General features: G+C 37.5%; 1 protein-coding gene across 2 annotated transcripts in view; it reads right to left on the reverse strand.

Moving 5' to 3' along the window:
* The window catches only part of g (adaptor-related protein complex 3, delta 1 subunit-like garnet), a 364,057-nt gene that overhangs the window by 127,350 nt on the left and 213,870 nt on the right, over positions 1–22,837 (reverse strand). For both annotated transcript variants that reach the window (XM_090374354.1, XM_090374353.1), the window contains exon 17: positions 10,233–10,378. In XM_090374354.1, coding sequence (XP_090230480.1) covers positions 10,233–10,378 — 146 coding nt within the window. The remainder of the gene's footprint in view (positions 1–10,232; positions 10,379–22,837) is intronic.

The raw sequence follows: 22,837 nt of genomic DNA on the forward strand, positions 1-22,837 counted from the left end.
AACAATGATGAAGGGAAAGCGACCAACAGAAAGTGAAAGTGGTGGCAGTGATAGGAAACCAAACAAAATTGATTTAGAAATGAAGATGAAAATGATTAAGAAGCAGCACAATGTTTGCCATCTATTACATGGGAATTAGGTCTCGCTACTTCAACAGTGAATACTATTTTAAAGGACAGTGCACGTATAAAAGAACATGTTAAGGGATCAAGGCATTTAAGATCAACAGTGATCACAAAACAGCGTTCAGGTGCTATATTGAGATGGAAAAGCAATTAATAATATGGATGGAAAATCAGATTCAGAAGCAAGTGCCCTTAAGTCTAATGGCCATTCAAGCAAAAGCAAAAAAGTATTTATGAATATATTTAGGATAAGTACGGCAAACCCCAAGCCAAGTTTGTGGCAAGCAACAGGTGGTTTAATAGGTTCATGTTGTTGTTTTTTTTTTGGTGCAAGGGCAACTTAGGCCATATTGCACTAATCAACGTTACAAGTGCATAGTAACTGTTATGCCATCAGTCAAAAACTGATATAATTTTATCTGTTCAATAAAGTGGAAAAATTCCAGCAGATTAGCATCATTACCTATGATGTGGTAGAGTGTCAGGGGTTCTTTAAGATTTGGAAGAAAGCTAAATGAGACTTGACAGGCAGTGGTGTATAAAGTACACTCAACAAGAATATGTTTCATAGTAAGAGGAGAATTGCACTGTGTGCATTGCAGAGGACCATTACCTGTGAGGAGATAAAAGTGGGTAAGTTGACTGTGGCCAATTCGTACTCTAGTTAAAATTACTTCCTCCTTTCTGTTTACTCGGAAGCTGGAGGACCATAACTGCAGTTCAGGTTTTATTTGGAGGAGTTTATTATGCGTTTGGGCTTGCCACTGAATTGTCCACTGTTCCCTACATATTCTTTATATATTATTTTTGTAGTCAAGATATGGAACATAATACTGTGATGATTCTCTGTTGGATGGATGTTTAGCGGCATAGTCCGCACATTCATTTCCCGGTATCCCAGCATGGCCTGCAATCCAGCAGAAAATGACCACTCGCTGGAGTTCTTGGATATGCATCAGTTTGGATTTTATAAATTTTATTAAAGGATGTGTTTGAGAATAAATGTTCTGTAAAGCTATAAGCGCACTCTGGGAGTCTGTATATATCATACCTATTTTTGCAAAATGCAGATAATTTTGTGTGTGGGCAATGCGGATTAATAGGTTAAAGCTGGTTTCCAAAACATTAGAGTATGTGGTGAAATTGCCAGTGCTGATTCTAAAAAACCCCCTTCTAAATTTCCACAGCCTTCAACCTTTGCAGTGGCGTACCTATCTGGTGGAGATGTTGATTCTGGCAATGATGCTTGAAATGTAAAACTTGCTGGCATTATGCCTGTCCCCTCCCTTTTTTTGTAATTTTATAATTTTGAAATTTTTGTAATTGCACAGTTTTGTAATTTTTCCTATGCATGAGATAAAAAAAATTGAATAAATAATTTATTTACATGTTCGTCAAACATTTCTTTTTTTCTTCAATCAAATTCAGCAAGCATAGTTGCAAGTGCTACATAAGAATTTAGGGAAATTCCGAAGTGTAAAACTTGACTTATGAAGAGTTTCGCAGAACACAACCCATCTGTAAGTCGAGGAGTTGCTGTAGTTGTAAATAGAGTTAATAAGTGGCAACATATATACTGGAAAAATTAAGACAATTTGTGCATTAAAAGACACATTGCTTGAGGCAAACTTAAAAAACATAGATCTATGTATGTAATTTCCAGAGTCTACTCATTAAATGTAAATCTACATATATGTGTTCCCTAGTGCTAACACATGAACCACTTAAATCTATATATATGTGAAAGGATAACGATATTTCTTGAATAATAACCATAATGTTCTTTTCACAATACATTATAAATTGACAAACAAACATTACAACAAATTCTGTATCTTATACTAAATTGAATACTTGAATATTAATACTAAATTACATAGTTGAATATTGATACTAAATTGAATACTTGAATATTAATACTAAATTACATAGTTGAATATTGATACTAAATTGAATACTTGAATATTAATACTAAATTGAATACAGTCAGTCCTCGTATAACACGTGTTTACACTACACGAATTTGAGCATACACGATTTATAAATAGGGGAACGATATCGTATACAGGGTGATTCACTACCAGTGCGACAAACTTGCAGGAGGTGTAGGGGTCACAAAGACGAATCGGAATCACATTCATTGCAGTAGAGGACGTTGAACGGGAGGTCGCGTGAACAGCGATCCCGCTGGAAGTCAGCATTTGCAAACCGGTTCCCAAGGCAGTAGGATGGACGAGTATTCAAACGTTGAACTGGCCGACATGCAACTCGCGTATGGAGCTGCGGACTGTAATGGGTGCGCCACTCTGCGCTTGTACCAGGAACGTTTGCCGCACAGGCGTGCTCCTCATCATGATTTTTACACGTGTGCACAGAAGGTTACGTGAGACTGGTTGTTTCATGAGAGGTACCATGAATCGAGAGTGAACGACGAGGACGCCAGACAATGAGGAGAATGTCCTACATCTTGCAGAAGGCAATCCAAGTACGAGTACTCGAGCGATAGGCCAAATTTGGGTATTTCCCAATCCACTGTATGGAGGATACTGTCAACAAACCAAATGAGTTCATACCATCTGCAACCCGTCCAATCATTGGAGCCTGCAGATTATTCACTCCAGAGGACTTTTGCTACTTGGTTTCTTCAACAGAAACGGTTCGCAAATGCTGACTTCCAGCGGGATCGCTGTTCACGCGACCTCTCGTTCAACGTCCTCTACTGCATGACGAAGACATTTCGGACCCTGCAATGCTATGTGATTCCGATTCGTCTTTGTGCCCCCTACACCACTTGCAAGTTTGTCGCACTGGTAGTGAATCACCCTGTATAACACGAACCGAATTCGCTTATACACGATTCGCCTTTGTGTTTACAAGAAATGGCAGTCGAATGCGGAATCATCCCAACTGAATGCAACACGATAGCAAAGAAGAGAAGATTCTGAAAATGTATTTGTTTTTTATACCAGTGAAGGGGAAACACTTTTCGCCATAATAAAGTAAAAACCCACACAATTCCAGCTATTGGTATTATCGTAAATGCAATTAGATTGAGTTTACTACCAGTTTTTTAACAGATTCCACTAGCAGAAACGCAGCTGGAAATAGTTTTTATTGTTTTATGGTAGTGACCCCTAGAAATGTGCTTTAGTAAAATGTGAGCTAGTGAGGTGTTAGTGTGTCTCTTCCTTTACGGTGTTGTTTATTCAGTTGCTAGACATGCACAGCTTTGTTTATGTGTATTAAGCATGCCTGCTCATTTTGTAATTGTGCTTTATTCCCTAAAAATGAGTAAAATACTTAAAAGGTGTGAAAAGGAAACGTCCTAGTGAAGACACTACAGATTCATAGAGAAAAAGAAAAGCGAAAAGCAATATTGATAAACACAGGCGGACTGGGTCAAAAATTCTTACCCGGGAAAATTTGTAGCAGCCTCATACTAGCGTTTATACTAGCCATAAGCCTCACCGGGGTTTCCCCGGTAAGGCTTATGGCTAGTCTGCCTCTGTTGATAGAGAAAAAATATGAAATTTTGAAACACTTTGAGCGAAATTAAGACCATGTGATACTGCACGTGCTACTGGCCTAAATGGGGCAATGCCGAGAATTAGAAAGAATGCAGAGAAAATAAAAACAACTTTCATTGCAGGAACAACTCAAAGTGTAATTAAATCCATTAGATCAAGACACAAAGAATTAGAAGAGATGGAACGGCTGTCATCTGTTTGGATAGAAAATCAAACAAAAAAACACGTTTGCTTATGACAGAAGCAAAAGCATTAGCACTATTTTATTATGATCATTTATTGTGTTTGGTAATGTTTTGGTTACAAATGTGTGTTCAATCTTGGGTGGTCGGCACCTAACCCTATTTTTCCCATAGGGCCTGTTATTTATATTGCACGATTTTGCATTTCACGACGATTTCTAGGAACACAACTATCGTGCTATACGAGGACTGACTGTACTTAAATATTAAAGAAATAAAATTTACACTACATTGGAATTCCTAATACAATGCAGAAACCAGACCACTATTTCTAAAGCTGTTAAAACTAAAAGATGCCATCGAGAACCATCCTATCCATACAATAATTCAAAAATCAAACTATTAAGGTTGGTCACTCAATGTCTGAGAAGATTTTCTCAACAAAAAAGAATACAGTAAGTCCTCGTATAACACGTGTTTACCCTACACGAATTCGATCATACACGATTTATAAATAGGGGAACGATATCGTATATTTGTGTTTACAAGAAATGGCAGTCGAACGCAGAATCACACCAACTGAACACAACACGATAGGAATGAAGAGAAGATTCAGAAAATGTATTTATGTTTTTTATATTAGTGAAGGGGAAACACATTTTGCCATAATAACGTAAAAATCGACACAATTCCAGCTATTAGTATTATCACAAATGCAATTAGATCGAGTTTACTAACCGTTTATAACAAATTCCACAGCGGAAATGCAACTGGAAATTGTTTTTATTGTTTTATGGTAGTAACCCCCAGAAATGTGCTTTAGTAAAATGTGAGCTAGTGAGGTATTAATAGTGTCTCTGCCTTTATGGTGTTGTTTATTCAGTTGCTACACATGTGCAGCTTTTTTTGTGTGTATCAAAACGTGCCTCCTCATTTTGTAATTGTGCTTTATTCCTTAAAAATGAGTAAAAAGGAAGCATCCTGGTGAAGATACTACAGATTCAGAGAGAAAAAGAAAAGAAATATCGATAAACAGAGGCGGACTGGGTAAAAAAATTCTTACCTGGGAAAATTTGTAGTGGCCAGTACAAATACTAGCATTTATGGCTAAAATCACACTGGCCTCCGGCCCACTGGTGTTTCCCCCCTCTAAGGCTTATGGCCAGTACACCTCTGTCTATAGAGAAAAAAATATAAAATTGTGAAATGCTTTGAGCAAAATGAAAGACCATGTGATATTGCACATGCTACAGGCCTAAATGAGGCAATGCCAAGAATCAGAAAAAATGCAGAGAAAATAAAAACAACTTTCTTAGCAGGAACAACTCAATGTAATTAAAATCCATTAGATCAAGACACAAAGAATTGGAAGAGATGGAACGGCTGTCATCTGTTTGGATAGAAAATCAAAAAAAGAACAAATTTGCTTACGACAGAAGCAAAAGCATTAGCAATATTTTATTACGTAATAGTCATAATAAAATACGTAAGTATTTTATTACGATTATTTATTGTTTGGTAATGTTTTGGTTACAAATGTGTGTTCAATCTTGGGTGGTCGGCACATAACCCTATTTTTCCCATAGGGCCTGGTGTTTATATTGCATGATTTTGCACTGCACAAGGGTTTCTAGGAACACAGCTATCGTGCTATACGAGGACTGACTGTACAACAAAATCTTTAATCTTATAAAAATTTTATTCTCATTTATGGAACTATAATAAATTACACTGATTGTTGATTGTTGTTGCACATGGATTATTGGAACAAGTTGCCCTCACAGATAGTCGAGGCCAAATATTTGAATAAATTCAAAGGTCAACTAGACAGATACCTGAGGAGGGAAGCATATAATTTGTATTTTCTTATCCACTTGGGTTTTTTTTTTTTTTTTTTTTTTTCCCCTTGCCAGTGCAGCAAAAGTGTGTCTTCCTTGCACTACATAGCATATACTATTATATCAGACATTAAAACAAAATCTCAGTTTACAAGTAGTAAAAATTTTTTAATTAACAAAAATGCAAATATGGACTGTTGCATCTGAAAGTCAAATCCTAAAACTGTAACAAAAAACTACTGTTCTTCCAATTCCACTAATCACTTGGAACTCTTTGAATTCCTCTCTTTGCAACAGCGACTTTCTCCAGTCCAACTTTCCTAATAGTGAGGTAATTTTCATTGGTGATTTTAATATTCACAACTCTAGCTGGCTTCCATTTTCTAGTCACACCGAAACCCAGCTGGTTGAGAAGCTTAGGCTTCTGCAATTACTAATGACCTTGCACAGATTGTTCGTTTAACAACAAGAATCCTGGACAATCCTAACCAGATGGCACTTGATCTTTTTCTCACTAACAATCCTTCCAAGTACACAGTTGAAGTGAGTGGTACTTTAGACATCTCAGTTCACAACTTGGTGATTGTCTCTTCTCCAATGGAGCCTTTATCTCATAGCTATTCCCAATCTCGTGTTATTTGGCATTACAAGAATGCAAAATGGGATAACCTGCGAGATTTCTTTTCTTTTCCTTGGTTGGATTACTGTTTCAAAACTTCTGATGTCAACGTTTGCTCAGATCTTGTCAGTGAAATTATTCTTGTAGGAATGAAATCCTTTATTCCACACTCCACTTTAAAATCTCATCCTTTATCTAAACCTTGGTTTTCCAATAAATATGCTAAGGCTGTTCATGAGAAGAATGCTGCATATCGTAATTAGCTTGTTTCCAATTCTTCAGTTTCATTTTCTGCCTACACCAAAGCTCACAACAATTGTAAAGCAGTTATTAATCAGTCCAAACTAGATTTTGAACAGGCTAAGAGTAGAAAACTTGCTTCTTGCCCTAATGGTAGCCGAGCATTCTGGTCTCTTGCCAAAGCTATTGGCCACAACTTTTGCTCATCTCTGCTCCCACCTCTGTCAAAACGAGATGGTTCTATTGTCACTTCAGCCAAGGATAAAGCTGACATGCTAGCATCCCATTTTTCTTCCAACTCATGTATTAATCATCTTGGTAAAACACCTCCCACCATTCCCAACACACTCCATTCAATGCCTCCTGTGGTCTTCTGTCAAAAGGAAGTCATAAGGATTTTGACGAAATTTGATGCTCAGAAAGCTCCAGATCCTGATGGTGTTTCTCCACTTGTTCGCAAAACCTGTGTTCCTGAACTTACTTCTGTTCTTTACCACCTTTTTTTCACTTTCTTATTCCAAAGGTGTTTTTCCTTCTACTTGGAAATTGGCTCATATCCAGCCAGTTCCTAAAAAGGATGACAAATCCCTCTCATCCAATTATCATCCCATTTCAATTACTTCTTGGCAAAGACAACTTGGCTAACTTCAATCCTTCTAAAACTCAGTCCTGTCTTATATCTCGCAAAAAGGATTCTTCTGATCTTATGCTTATCTTTGGTGACACTCCGATTTCTAGGCAAGATGATATATCTCTTTTGGGGATTACCCTGACTTCTAATCTCTCTCTCTCTCTCTTGGCACAAGCACATTACAAATATTGCTTCCTCTGCATCTAAAAAAACTTGATTTTCTCTTTTGCACTCGGCATTACTTTTCTTCCAAACAGCTGTTCACTCTGTACAAATCGCAGATCCACCCTACCATGGAATATTATTCCCACATCTGGGGCGGTGCCCCCAAAACCTCTCTCAGGCTTCTAGATTCCATTCAGAAGAGGGCAGTTAGGTTAATTAATGACTCATCTCTAACAGTGTCTCTCCACTCTGTCTCATAGATATACTGTTTCTGCTGCATGCCTTTTCTATAGATATTTCCACGGGCACTGTTATTCTGAATTGGCTTCCTGTTCCTGTATAATTCCTGTTCTCTCTTTCAAAACAGTCCGAACACATGCCACCACTAGTCAACATCCATTTACTGTCCAACTTCAAACTCACAGAACCAACTTTTCATCTTCCTCATTTATTCATTCAACTGCTATTTTCTGAAACAACCTTCCTCCACACGTATTTTCTGAAAACTACAGTCTACAGAAGTTCAAGTCTAATGTCAACAAATATCTTCTTTCGTCTTCTCAACCTCCAACCCATGCACAGTACTAAGTACTATAGGTTCTAATATCTCTCGTGTTTGGAGTTTTCATTAAAAAAAATCTAATTCTTCCTTAAAGTTATTCAAACTACCCACTATCCACAACACCAGATGGTAATTTGTTCCAACAATCAGTTACTCTGGTTAAAAGTAAATTTTCACACATCTAACAACACAGCAATCTTTTTTCAATTTTAATTTTTTATATCCCTTGTTTGTGTTTCCCAAGAAAGAGTAAGAAATCATCACTAAAAGTTTAGTGATGATTTCTTACTCTTATTTCATTTAAAAATACCGCTAATTAAGTTTACTCAATCCATGGAAAGCCTTAAACACTTCAATCAGGTCTCCTTGAAAGTGCCTAGTTTTCAAGCACTGCAATTTGCCGAACTAAAGTCTTTTGAGGTAAGGGTACTCCTTCGTGTTCCTGAATAATCTGGTTGCTCTTCACTGCACACATTCCAAGAGATTTACATCCTTCTTAAAATGAAACTTCAAGGTTTATATGCAGTACTCAACATGTGGCCTAACCATTTTCTTATTTAATGGGATAAGCACCTTGTTCCTGATGGCAAAATTCCTGTATATCAACAAAACCCCATGAGCTGTTCTAGCAGCCTGTCTGTACTGCTCAGAAACTTCATGCTGGACTGTACAATTACCTAGTCTTTATTGTTCTCTGCTTTGAGTGTGGTACTACCTAACTGATATATTAATCTGGGATTAATGCTGTCCATATAGAGCACCTTACATTTATCAATATTAAAACTCAATTGCCACTTCTCAGCTTATTTTCCCAACCTTTCTATGTCTTTTCAAGGTATACCTTGATTTCTGTCTTTAATCACTCTGCCAACCTTTGTATCATCTGCAAACTTAGACAATAAGCTTGATATATACCTTCATCAGTACTATTAATAATTACTGTAAACAATAAGGAGCCCAGAACTGAATCTTGAGGGATTTCACTAACAACATTAGTCCAAGAAGAGCAGTGCAAATTCATAACTACCCTCTGTCTTCTGCCACTCAGCCATCCCATTATCCATAGCAATAACATGCCCCTATTTCCACACTGCATCCATTTTGCTACAGCAGTCTTTTGTATGGAATAGGGTCAAAAGTTTTACTGAAATCTAAATATATATTATGTCACAGTTATTAACTGCATTCAGTTCCTCTGTTGCTGCATCGTATTAGCTAATCAGACTTGTCATATGGGATTTCCCCCCCCCCTAACAAACCAAAGCTGTGATTTCTGTATAATTCCATTCCTGTTAAGGTGATCTGCAATACTTCTTGAACTACTAACTCCATTATTTTCCTTGAGACAGAAGTGAAGCTTACAAGTCTATAAGTGATCATATCACCCTTTGATTCTCCTTTGCAACTAGGAGAGACATTTGCATATGTCCAATCCATAAGAACTTCCTTGATTCCAAGGATGTGTTCATAATTATGGCCAAACGTTTGCTTATATCTCGCAAAAAGGATTCTTCTGATCTTATGCTTATCTTTGGTAACACTCCGATTTCTAGGCAAGATGATATATCTCTTTTGGGGATTACCCTGACTTCTAATCTCTCTCTCTCTCTCTCTCTCTCTCTCTCTCTCTCTCTTGGCACAAGCACATTACAAATATTGCTTCCTCTGCATCTAAATTCCCCTTTGCAGCTTCTTTTAATATAACTGGATAAATTTCATCAGCTGTAAAAAGCTGTAGGGGTGCCTTATTTACTTTTGGCTTCTCTTGGCACAAGCACATTACAAATATTGCTTCCTCTGCATCTAAATTCCCCTTTGCAGCTTCTTTTAATATAACTGGATAAATTTCATCAGCTGTAAAAAGCTGTAGGGGTGCCTTATTTACTTTTGGCTTCAGAAATTTCTCTTACACTTTCTTCTCAGTTATCATATTTATTTATTTATTTATTTATGCAAAATATTTATTTAGTTTGTCAGCAACCTGAACAAGATCATAATAATCATATGACGATAGCAGTAGAGAGGCATGTGATGCAAGAAAGCAAGCATATGAGCTTATGTAGCATCAGCCAAAAAAAGCACAATTTCATACGTCCATTCCCTCTAAAAGTTGTTGACAAATAGGGAATAATTAAAAGTATCTGCTTCAAAATTCTTGAATTCTGATATTTGTGCTACACTCTAAAGATTAGTCGACTACACTGCATACATTAGGGCCAAAATTATTAAATATAAATGATATTTAAAAAAGCTGTAGTTAAATTAAGCTATTCATTAGATGTTAATCATCACTAATTGTTCAAATTTATATTAAAATTCAAAAATACAGAATAAATTTCTAACCCTTCAGGAACAGGTACCTTCTTCTGAGCTTTTGGGGCTACCGGATTAAGTTCTCCAGTAAACAATGCTTGTAAATCTTCTGCTATCTTCTCTCCTTTGGCTTGAAGTTTAATCAAATGCTTTACTAAATGAAGCACAGAACATGCCTAAAATATAATCAATTTAAATGAATGTAAAGATTGTGAGTTGAAAAAAAAAAATAAAATAAATAAAAAAAATAATAATAAATAAATAAATATATATATATATATATAATAATATAATATATAAAAGATAGTATTAAAGAGTAAAAACAGAAAACATCAGAGAGTTAAATAAACTTTCTAACTTTCTAACCTGTACAAAAATATGGCTACGAATAACAAGGGAAATGTGAAAAGATCAAAAAAGGCGATGACATTAGCAAATAAAATTGAGTTATTAGACAATTTCTAATGGTGAAAGTGTCTCCTCAGTGGCAAAACATTATAAAATCAATGCGTCAACGGTACGATCAATCAAAAAATCGGAAGAAAAAATCCACCATAGTGTCCGTGAAAACGCGCTAATTGCTTCAAAAATTTGCTCTGTAACTCGCGATGTTAAATTTAAAAAAAATGGAAAAGGCTTTAAATCTGTGGATAGAAGACCGAACTAAAAATAAAATTCTGTTAAGTTCACTCATCATTCGTGAAAAGGGAAAACTCCTTTATCAACACTTTTGCGAAATTGGTGATAACACTGGCCAGATAAGTTTTTTTTTTAGCTAGCAAAGGTGCTGGTTTGAAAGATTTGTTTGAAATTTCTAATAAATATTACATTTAATATTAAATTGTTTCTTATTTTCATTTCGATGCCATATGCTTGCATTTCACTATGTAATATTATGAAGGTACATATAATACATACATAGACAAAATTTTAGACTAGTTTTTCTTATATATTTCATACTTGCAGTCCTTGAGGCTGTCACAGACATTCTCTCAGATATGCCAGACAAGCTGTTCTTGCTACCTGTGAGTCTAAAACGCTGATGGAACTGATATTCGGGTGACACTCAAGTCAAAGTGGACCCAATTTCGGCGAAGTCCGGACGGTCTATGACAGCCAAATCCTCTGCTTGCACCTTCACGATGGTGGGACTGTTAGTAATCCTGGGTATAACCTTCATGCACAAGTACATGGTGGGTGACCATCCAGGTGTGAACCAACGTAAGCAGGGGTCGAGGTGTGGCGCCCACACCACATGGAGGAACGCCGCCCCTCTATGTTACCAGGCAGTACTAGGTGGTAGATTACTCTCATCAACCGGTGAAAAACCACCACTTTGCTTATTGGAGGCTTGAAGTGGTGGAACCCATGTTTAGTCTCTAGAGCTAAGTTCCGGCCAACCCTTCCCTATCTCTTCCATCATGCAGTATGATTGATGATTTTTGAGGTTATGATGAATGTCGTGGCGAGATCCAATATTCCTTACATTTCGAGGGTACAGCTCTAAAACGGTGTTCGCAGGCCGGCCGCTAGTTAGTACACCGGACTGAACCTATTGGTAACTCTCTAGGAAGCTTCCAGATCAGCTAGTGTATAATCTTGCTACCTCTACTCTGCCAGATAGTGACTGGAGGGAGTCCGAGTAGTGTGTATGCGGGGAGCATTGTCGAGGCCACGTTATGTCAAGGATCTGGGTATATTCTTACCACATGTACGCCATATCCAAAAATTTCATTACATCATACAGCATGTCCCACCCACTTTTTCTTACTATTGAATACACCATGAATTGTCAAAATAATAGAGCAAGCTTATCTGCGAAAAGATCTAAACCTCCCAAGGACTTCCTAATTCATTTCACAAATATACGTGGTCTCAATTCTAATCTCAACGATGTCCATTTCCACTTGCAGTCTTCCAAACCCCATGTACTTTTTCTGACTGAATCTCAGTTATCAGTTGATTCAACTACTGCTCATCTCAGATGTCCAAATTATTTGCTGTATGATTCCTTTCGCCTCAAAGGTGGTACTTGTGCATATGTCCGTTCTGATATTCCCTGTCAGAGACTTGGCAATTTGGAATCTCCTCTCTTTGATCTTCTCTGGCTTAAAATCTCTCTGCCTCATTGTGTAAAATTCATCTGTTGTCTCTACCGTTCTCCCAACTCCACTAATCACTTGGAGCTCTTTGACTTACTCTCTTTGCAACTTGACTTTCTCCAGTCCAACTTTCCTAACAGTGAGGTAATTTTCCTTGGTGATTTTAACGTTCACAACTCCAGCTGGCTTCCGTTTCCTAGTCACACCGACCCAGCAGGTCGAGATGCTGAGGCTTTTGCAATTACTAATGACCTAGCACAGATTGTTCATTTACCTACAAGAATACCGGACAATCCTAATCATACAGCCAATACGCTTGATCTTTTTCTCACAAACAATCCTTCTAAGTACAAGGTTGAAGTGAGAGGTCCTTTAGGCACTTCAGATCACAACTTGGTGATTGCCTCTTCTCCAATGGAACCTTTATCTCATGGCTATTCCCAACCTCGTATTGTTTGGCATTACAAGAATGCAAAATGGGATGACCTGCGAGACTTCTTTTCTTCTTTTCCTTGGTCTGATTACTGTTTCCAAACTTCTGATGTCAACGTTTGCTCAGATCGTGTCAGTGAAATTATTCTTGCAGGAATGGAATCCTTTATCCCACACTCCACTTTAAAATCTCGTCCTTTATCTAAACCTTGGTTTTCCAATAAATGTGTTAAGGCTGTCCAAGAGAAGAACGTTGCATATCGTAATTGGCTTGTTTCTAATTCTTCAGTTTCATTTTCTGCCTACACCAAAGCTCGCAACAATTGTAAAGCAGTTATTAATCAATCCAAACTAGAGTTTGAACAGGCTAAGAGTAGAAAACTTGCTTCTTGCCCTAATGGCAGCCGAGCATTCTGGTCTCTTGCCAAAGCTATTGGCCGCAACTTTTGCCCATCTCTGCTCCCACCTCTGTCCAAACAAGATGGTTCAGTTGTCACTTCAGCCAAGGATAAAGCTGACCTGCTAGCATCCCATTTTTCTTTGAGCTCATGTATTAATGATCTTGGTAAAACACCTCCCACCATTCCTAACACGCTCCATTCAATGCCTCCTGTGGTCTTCCGTCAAAAGGATATCAGAAGGATTTTGATGAATCTTGATGCTAAGAAAGCTCCAGGTCCTGATGGTATTTCTCCACTTGTTCTCAAAACCTGTGCTCCTGAACTTACTCCTATTCTTTGCCGCCTTTTTTCACTTTCTTATTCCAAAGGTGTTTTTCCTTCTGCTTGGAAATTTGCTCATATCCAGCCAGTTCCTAAAAAGGGTGACAAATCCCTCCCATCCAATTATCGTCCCATTGCAATTACTTCTACTCTTTCTAAAGTAATGGAGAAATCAATTAACCGCCAACTCTTAAACTACCTAGAAACCTTCCGTCTGATCAACGATCGCCAGTATGGATTCCGTCAGTGTCGATCCACTGGTGATATTCTGGCTTATGTTACCCATTTATGGACTAATTCAATGGAAAGGTTCGGTGAAACACAAGTAGTTGCTCTTGACATCTCAAAGGCTTTTGATCATGTTTGGCATAAAGGTCTTCTAAACAAGCTTCCATCTTATGGTTTGCCAACTGTTTTTAGTAATTGGTTATCCAGTTTTCTCTCTGATCGCTCACTGAGGGTGATGGTAGATGGCTCTCTGTCTTCTAACTTCTCCACTAATGCCGGTGTCCCCCAAGGTTCAGTTCTTTCCCCCACTCTTTTCCTCTTGTATATCAATGACCTTCTTCCATTGACTGGAAATCCTATCCATAGTTTTGCCGATGATAGCACATTGCATTCAACTTTCCATTTTGAGAAACCTTGTCCAGCTCAATCAGCTTCAAGTTTTCGAAAATCTGCTGCCAATTCCTTAAATGCCGATCTTCAGGTAATTCTCCAGTGGGGCAAAGACAACTTAGTTGATTTCAACCCTTCTAAAACTCAATCTTGTCTTATATCTCGCAAAAAGGATTCTTCTGCTCCTATGCTTATCTTTAGTGACACTCCAATTTCTAGGCAAAATGATATATCTCTTTTGGGGGTTACCCTGACTTCTAATCTCTCTTGGCACATGCACATTACAAATATTGCTTCCTCTGCATCTAAAAAACTTGGTTTTCTCTTTCACTCTCGGCGTTACTTTTCTTCCAAACAGCTGCTCACTCTGTATAAATCGCAAATCCGCCCTGCCATGGAATATTGTTCCCACATGGGGTGGTGCCCCCAAAACCTCTCTCAGGCTTCTTGATTCCATTCAGAAGAGGGCAGTTAGGTTAATTAATGATTCATCTCTAACAGAGTCTCTCCACTCGCTGTCTCATAGACGCACTGTTTCTGCTGCATGCCTCTTCTACAGATACTTCCATGGGCACTGTTCTTCTGAATTGGCTTCTATAATTCCCGCTCTCTCTTTCAAAACAGTCCGAACACGTGCCGCCACCAGCCAACATCCATTTACTGTCCAACTTCAAACCCACAGAACCAACTTTTCATCTTCCTCATGTATTCATTCAACTGCCGTTTTCTGGAACAACCTTCCTTCATACGTATTTCCTGAAAATTACAATCTACAGAAGTTCAAGTCCAATATCAACAAATATCTTCTTTCGTCTTCTCAACCTCCAACCCAAGCACGGTACTAAGTACTATAGGTTATAATACCTCTCGCGTTTGGGGTTCTCATAAAAAAAAAAAAAAAAAAAAAAAACTGGATATGGCAAATGCACCGAAGCGCGCAAAGCAGCAGCAACGGATGCAAATGTAAATATATGTATATTTTAATTAATATGATAAATAAAAGTAAAGATGGCAGTTCGAAACTCCGGAAAGCTTAAAAAATTACATCAAAACGTCAAAAGAAAGTTACGATAGCCTACATCAGATAAAGGCGGGAAAAATTTACTAAATACAGAACTCCGAAACGGGGTCTATTTATTAATTTTTCATATTTTATTCCCCGTTTCGGAGTTCTGTATTTAGTAAACTTTTCCCGCCTTTATCTGATGTAGGCTATTGAAACTTTCTTTTGACGTTTTGATGTAATTTTTTAAGTTTTCCGGAGTTTCGAACTGCCATCTTTACTTTTATTTATCATATTAATTAAAATATACATATATATATATATATATATATATATACATACACACATACCGATGAGCTCTTAACATTATGACCACCTACCTAATGATGTTAGTCCCCCACGTGCAGCCAAAACAGCTCGTACCCGGCGAGGCATGAACTCTACAAGATTTCTAAACATGTCTTGTGGTATCTGGCACCAACATGTAACCAGCAGATCCTTTAACTCCTGTAATGTCTGTGGCTGAGATGCCGCAGATCGGAGTTGCTGTTCCAATACAAACCACAGATGCTCAATGGGATTGATGCCTGGGAAATTTGGAAGCAAGGGCAATACCTGGAAGTAGAGACATGTTCCACGAACCAGTCTCAAACAATCCGGGCGGTGTGGCATGGCACATTATCCTGCTGAAAGACGGCACCGTCAGAGGAGAAGACCACTGCCACGTAAGGGTATACCTGGTCAGCAATGATGTTTAGGTAAGTGTATTTGTGTCAAATGGCACCAGGGGGTTTCCCCCATCTCCACGCAGTATACACTGTGCACATCACAGTGCCCGGCACATGGATGACTGGACCCAGAGTATCCTAGCAGAACATCACCCAAAGCATGACATCGGCTTGTTTTCGTCCCACGGTGCATCTAGGCACCGTCACTTCCCCAGGTAAACGATGCATGCATACCTGGCTGTCCACACGGTGCAAGAGGAAACGTGATTCATCGAACCGGACAACCTTCTTCTAATCACTCAGGGTCCAGTTTTGATGCTCGCGTGCCCATTGCAGGTGCTGTCGCCAGTGAACCATGGTTAGCATGGGCACTCGGAGTGGCCTGCGGCCATGCAGCCCCATTTTTAGCAGGATTCAATGTACCGTGTGTTGTGACACATTACCCCCATCACAAGCATTCCAATTACTGGCACGTTGCACCGCAGTCACCCTTATGTTGCCACGTACCATCCGAGACAGCCTTCACTCACCTTGAGCATCGATGAGCTGTGGTCGTCCAACACCTCGCCGGCAGTTTGTGGGTTCCCTCTTCTCAGACTATTTTCGGTAGGTACTAACCACAGCTGATTGTGAGCATCCCACCAGCCGTGCCATTTTGGACATGCTCTGACCCAGTCATCTGGCCATTACAATTTGGCCTTTGTCAAACTCGCTCAAGTCTTCCTGCCTTTCCCATCTGAAGAACAAGAGTAACACTGATAAACAGAACTCAGCATCAGGTGTTTTTTATACCGTGTCCCGACCTGCACATGACCGTAGTTCACCTGCAGTTACTTCAATTTGCATAACATGCAGTAAAGACAGTATGCTACTTCAACTGGATCTAAATAAGTTGGGCAAATGGGCTGAGAAGTGGCAACTGAAGTTTAACATTGACAAATGCAAAGTACTGCATATGGGTAGCAATAACCCAAGAGAAACGTACCAACTGTGTGGTAATACTCTCAAGGAAGTGGAAAGCGAAAAAGACCTGGAGGTAATTGTGCAGTCAAATATGAAGTTCGCTGAGCAGTGCAGATGGGCTGCCAGGGCAGGTCATGGAGTCTTGTCAATGATATACAGGAATTTTGCTAGCAGGGACAATGAGGTTGTTGTTATTTGGTTTTTAGGAGCATTAGCAACTAAGGCCATATTGCTCCGGGGATATGCGGTGGTCGTTTCCTGACCTTTCCGCATCCTCCGTATTTGGTAGCTCATGGGCTCGAACCCCAGGTCTAATCAAGAAGCATGTGCTACGCACTGCTGCTCCTGCCCACCTGGCGGATAATGAGGTGATTATCCTGTTATACAAGGCAATGGACAGGCCATACCTAGAGTACTGTGAACAGGTCTGGAGGCCTCATTTTAGGAAGGATGTAGAGCTGCTGGAATGAGTACAGAGAAGGGCAACAAGATTAGCGAATGGAACAAAGGGTTGCTCTTAGCAAGAAAGACTTAAGTTCTGCAAATTGCAGCACCTGGAGAGTAGGCACCTGCGAGGTGATCTGATTGAGGTGTATAAGACCTTGAATGGGTTGAGCAAGCTGAATGCTGATGGGATTCTTCCTCTTGCTCAGATTAAGAACCTGAGGGGGCATAAATTCAAATTGAGGAAAGACAGTTGTAGAATAGATGAGTGGAAATTTGCCTTTAGCCAGCGGATGGTTGATTGGTGGAACAGACTTCCATCTTTTGTTGTGGAAGTTGATAGGCTAAATAAATTTAAGGCCGAACTGGATAGGTATTTGGAACGAATGGAGGGGTGAAATGGGTGCTTTTTTTTTTTTTTTTTTTGGTGATGCTGCATAAGCTTGCTTTCTTGCATCGTATTCCTCTACTAATGCTAATGCTATTAAAATTAACCTTTCAGTTCTATATATATTTACATAAACAAACAGTAATAGACTTATAAGTGTTGAAATTTGAATAAAGTCATCTGGCATGCTTCATATCCATGGCAGTGAACCTTTAAAACAAGACTGTTAACACCTTAATGCTGGTAGATATTATTTTATATTTTTATATTATATGGCTTCAATAGGACTTTTAATATAACTAAAAGTTAATGTTGTGTAATAAACTATTATTATTCTGTGCTATTACTGTTTATTTTGTCAAAAATAAGCATCCAAGTTGCATACCTTATCATGATACACCCAATACTTTTTCTATACTGAATAAATTGATTCACCGTTGTGTAGACTTTGAATAAAATGAAATATAACATTTTATTCATACAATACTTATGGTGCCACTAACCATGAATGGGGAAATGAGTATGAAAATGGCTTCAATATAGTAGTATAAATTTGAAGTAGACATCTACACTTATGCATCCACTTTTATCAATGAAATATGCCAATTTTATGGATAAAAATTTGTCTGATAAAGTAACAATTAAAGATATTAGTATCAATATTAAAATGGCAGCAAATATAAAAAGCGAAGCCTATGTGGTATCTATTGTTTGTCAAAAATAAACAAGTCTCTAGTTTCATATTTTCTCTAATTCTTCCAAAACATTTAACTGATCACTCTTTAAATGTAACAAGCTCAGACTCTAGGTAAGGCTAGGTAATAGTTTGTTCCAAGAGATGATTACGCTTTGACTAGAGAAAAATTTTCATACATCAAGTCTACAATTATTTTCTTTAATTTGAATCTATATTCTCCCTGTTTGTGTCATCCTTTTAAGCATAATTTCAAGCTCTAATTTTGGCATATTTTTTAGACTCTGAAGTCTCTTTCTGATGAGTTTTGTGTTCCCATCATTTCAGTGTACTTACATGTTTGAGTTTTATCAACTTAATGAGAAGAAATATGAACATACTGAGGTCAATTTTCTGTCTGAAATTTATGGGCTTCTAACATGCTGTTCTTTGAGATTATGGAATTACCCCTAAAGAGGACTAAATGTGTAGTTAACTAAATGTTAATGCAGTGTTCACTGCAATTTTTGTCATGTATGCTTCTCTACTGTTGATCATCCTTCTCACTAGCATAAGAAAAAAAGTTAAAAATGCCTTGTGTTTAAGATGAGTTCTTTGCAGCCAGGAATTTCGGTTAAGGTTGATTAATTTATGTTATAAGAGGTCTGATGTTTACTATAGCTGTGTGCTAAATCTTGTTGGTGTGTTACACGTGAAATTCAAACTTATTAAAGTGGTCACTGCTGCTGTCTATTAAAAAAACATACCCGCCCACACACACGCCAACTAATGAAATTAAAGTATTTTTCATTTTTAATGAGTTTTAGAGTGAAACTAAGTGAACTGTATTCAAGGTTAATCAAGTGTCTTCTGTGCCATGCAGCAAGGTGATTTACCTATGCATTCTATGAGCTTACTGAGATGGAAGGTAAATAACTTCCTATTACTTGGATCTCATTATTTTCACACCCTACTATTTACTTTTATGCAAAAGACTATTTGCTGTATTGAGTTTATACTAATTATGAGAATGACAGAGTGCTAATCTGGTTGACAATATTAACTGTGACAGTATTCCAATGTGATGGAATGGTATTGTTTAGATTTCTCTTTCTTTCTTTTTTGTTTTACAAATTTATCAACTTTTTTGGTGATATTCTCCATTGATTTCTTTATTTATCTGCCATTAGGCATTTATAAATGTAAAAATTTAACTGGGTATATTAACCTAGTTTTTTTCTTGATTTTTTAAAAAAAATTTCTTTTCTTGCATTAATGTGAGTGGTCTCACATGATTAAACAATGAGGGCTCTGCATAATCAGATGAAGACCTCTAATTAATTCAACCACTGGCAATCATCCATACAGATATTTCTCTTTTATTTTAATTTTATTATGTCTTTTTTTCGAACCCTTATTTTTTGATTCGACATAATATAAATTCCATATTGAACAGGGTCTCTTGATATATTTTAGGGACAGTGGAGACAACAGGTGGTCATAATCAGAGCTGCAAACCAAACCGCAAACCGAACCCATTTTTCTGAACCATGAACTGAACCGAAACCACCGAACCCATTTTTTTTTCTGAACCACAAACAACCAATATTTTTTGTAAAAGTGGTTCGGTTTCATTGACCCATAGGTCGTAGTCAAAAACATTGACTACGACCTATGGGTCAATGAAAATTTTTGAACATGGGAAGGATGCTCTTGATGCAGCAGAACACTGATCAAATCAGTGATAAGGAAGTGAAAGGACACAGTACTGAGAATCACTCATTAGTGTTTTTCTTTGAAAAGATTAACACGTTTAGTTTCTGAGGGTTCATCATTCCTGTTTCCGCTCTGGCATAGTGACTTTGGCTGCAATATTAGGTTACGCATGGACTTCTTAGAGGAAAGATTCCCAGAAGAAGCATCTTCGGTAGGTGTATATGTATTATTTTATTGAAAACGGATGATGTATGGGTGATGGTATCTGCTGAGAATAAGTAACAATAGACTTCTCCTATGGTGAAGCGTTACTTATTCGAGTTAGTGCAATATCATGGCAACTCGTTGTGAAGGTATTCACAATATGAGATATATCTAATGATACCAATTTATAACTACAGCAGGCCCCCGTTATAACGCGGTTTGCTTTACGCTGATTCGCTATAACGCTGTTCTTATATTATAACCCGTATCTGACTATAACGCTGTCACAGATCACTATAACGCTCTTTTACAGATTGCATATTTAATGAAATTGTTTCATTTGATGGAGTCAATAGCTTGAAAATGAATAGCAAAACAGCATTAAAGCGTTTCCCACGCCGACTTGAGAAATTTTCTCACGCTCAGTGAAATTTTCTTGCACGCTAATTTAATTGCAGTACAGTGACTTGTTACATAGTTCCTAGATCAACATTTTAAAAAATGATCACGTATATTGCTTGTAATATTTGCATTATATGCATTTATCCGAAGTCTAGTCATCATATCATATTATATTAGTCATCATCATATTAGACATCGTGTGAAACGGACAATTTACTTGAACATTGTATCATAATTAATGCACCCAACACAGTTACATTTTCGAAGAGTTAATAATGGCGAATAAGAATGAAAAAGCAACAACGTCTGGACGCAGTACGAACACTACAAATGTAAGAAAAAGACTGAATTTGAAAATTAAATTAGACGTTTTGAAGCGAATCGATTCCGGTCAAAGACAAGAGGATGTGTGCCATAATTTAGGACTTGCAAGTTTAACTGTAAGAACAATTATAAAAAAAAATAAAGAATTAATTTTAGCAGCGGGAAAGATAGCTGTTCCACTGCAAGCAACTAGGGCTAGGCTGGCTATTAGGATTGAAATGGAAAGACTTTTAACTAATTTTATTGAAAATAATATCCAATGCAGAATTCAGTTAAGTTAAATATTATTATAAAAAAAAAAAAAAAAGAGAAAGATTAGCCAATATGATGATCTGAAGAAAACTCACCTAAAAAAAATGTGGAACCATTTAAAACTAGTAAGAGCTGGTTGAATAGATTTAAAATCCAGGGAGAAGCCGCAAGTGCAGAAGGAGCCGAAACTTTCAAAAAAGAACTTGTTAAAATTATTGAAGAGGGGTATTGTGTTATACTGTACTTCTCAACAAGTTTTTAACATAGATGAAGCAGGACTTTTGTGGAAATGAATGCCTAAAAGAAGTTTCACATTGAAAGAATAAAAAAACATGGTTTCAAAGCGGTGAAGGATCGGTTGACTTTATTGTTGAGTGATAATTAAACTGCGGGGGATTTAAAATTAATACCCCTTTTAGTTTATTTGGAAGAGGGCCAAAGGTCAACCCAAAATCGACACATTTTTCATGATTAAATTCATCAATTAAATTAAATCAATTTAGATCAATCAAATTCATGATTTTAATTAGAATTTTATGTTTAATTTTGATACGTGAGTATCAAAATTAAATATATACGTATGTAACGCAGAATATTTTTTATGTACAAATATTTGAATATTAAATATTTTGACCGACATTTGTGCATCTTTTCACTACCGTTTATTATTGATTAGGAAATATCCTATGGCATCAACCGCAACTCACAAATGCATATGTTACCTTATGGGAATGCGGCGCTCGCTTAGCGCGGATTCACTTAGCGCTCTGTTTTTACGGAACGAATTATCAGTGTTAAGCAGGGGTCACCTGTACTTAAGTAGTTGGCTATGTACTGAAATGATGCAATTGCACTAACTTGTACATTAGTATAGTTCTAATAACTATGTGCATAAATGGAAAACTTCTCTGCAGTATTTTTATTTATTATTATTTTTAATACTTTATTTTATTTAATATTCACGATGAGATATAATTAAAATGATGTCGTTTTTAACTATTTTTTAGAGTTTGCTGCATACTGATATGCTGCTTTTGCACAAACTTGTACGTTGTCAAATTCTTTTGCAGCCTAAACCATAAAAATGCTTCAGTCTAATTCACTTTATACACCATCAGGCACCTCTCATATTGTGGAGTTATACTTCATAGCTGTTTTGTCATCACTGCATCACCAGGGTACCTACCCACCGAAAGAGGGCCAAATAGCCCTGAAACGGTCACCAGGGAGCCTGATGCTGCCCAGAGTTTCCAAAAATAGGCAACGACAGTCTTCTCTACTGGGGAAGCATTGCCTATTCGAGGAGTTTGAGATTTTTAAGTGGTGTGAGTTGAAGGAGTTGCTGTCCCTTTCATTCTTCTATACCGTTTCTTTTCTTCTTCCATTCCTATTATTACTTTCCCTCTACTTTTTTAAGTCTAATAGAGACAAGTGGATAGTAGAGTTATTATCCCACACATATAGAAAATAGCCCAGAAATGGTGCCATCTGGGTGATGGTAGCCGCCGAGAATAAGTAACAATAGTCTTCTCCGTTGGTGAAGCATTACAGATTTGAAGTAGTGCAATACCATGGCAACTCATTGTGAAGGTATTCACAATATGGTATATAACTAAAACGATGCAGTCATTAGTTTTTTTTAGAATTGCTGCATACTAATATGT

This window comes from Mastigoproctus giganteus, chromosome 5, assembly GCF_048544385.1.
Source record: "Mastigoproctus giganteus isolate SK-2022 chromosome 5, ASM4854438v1, whole genome shotgun sequence".
In the NCBI taxonomy this organism is placed as follows: domain Eukaryota; kingdom Metazoa; phylum Arthropoda; class Arachnida; order Uropygi; family Thelyphonidae; genus Mastigoproctus; species Mastigoproctus giganteus.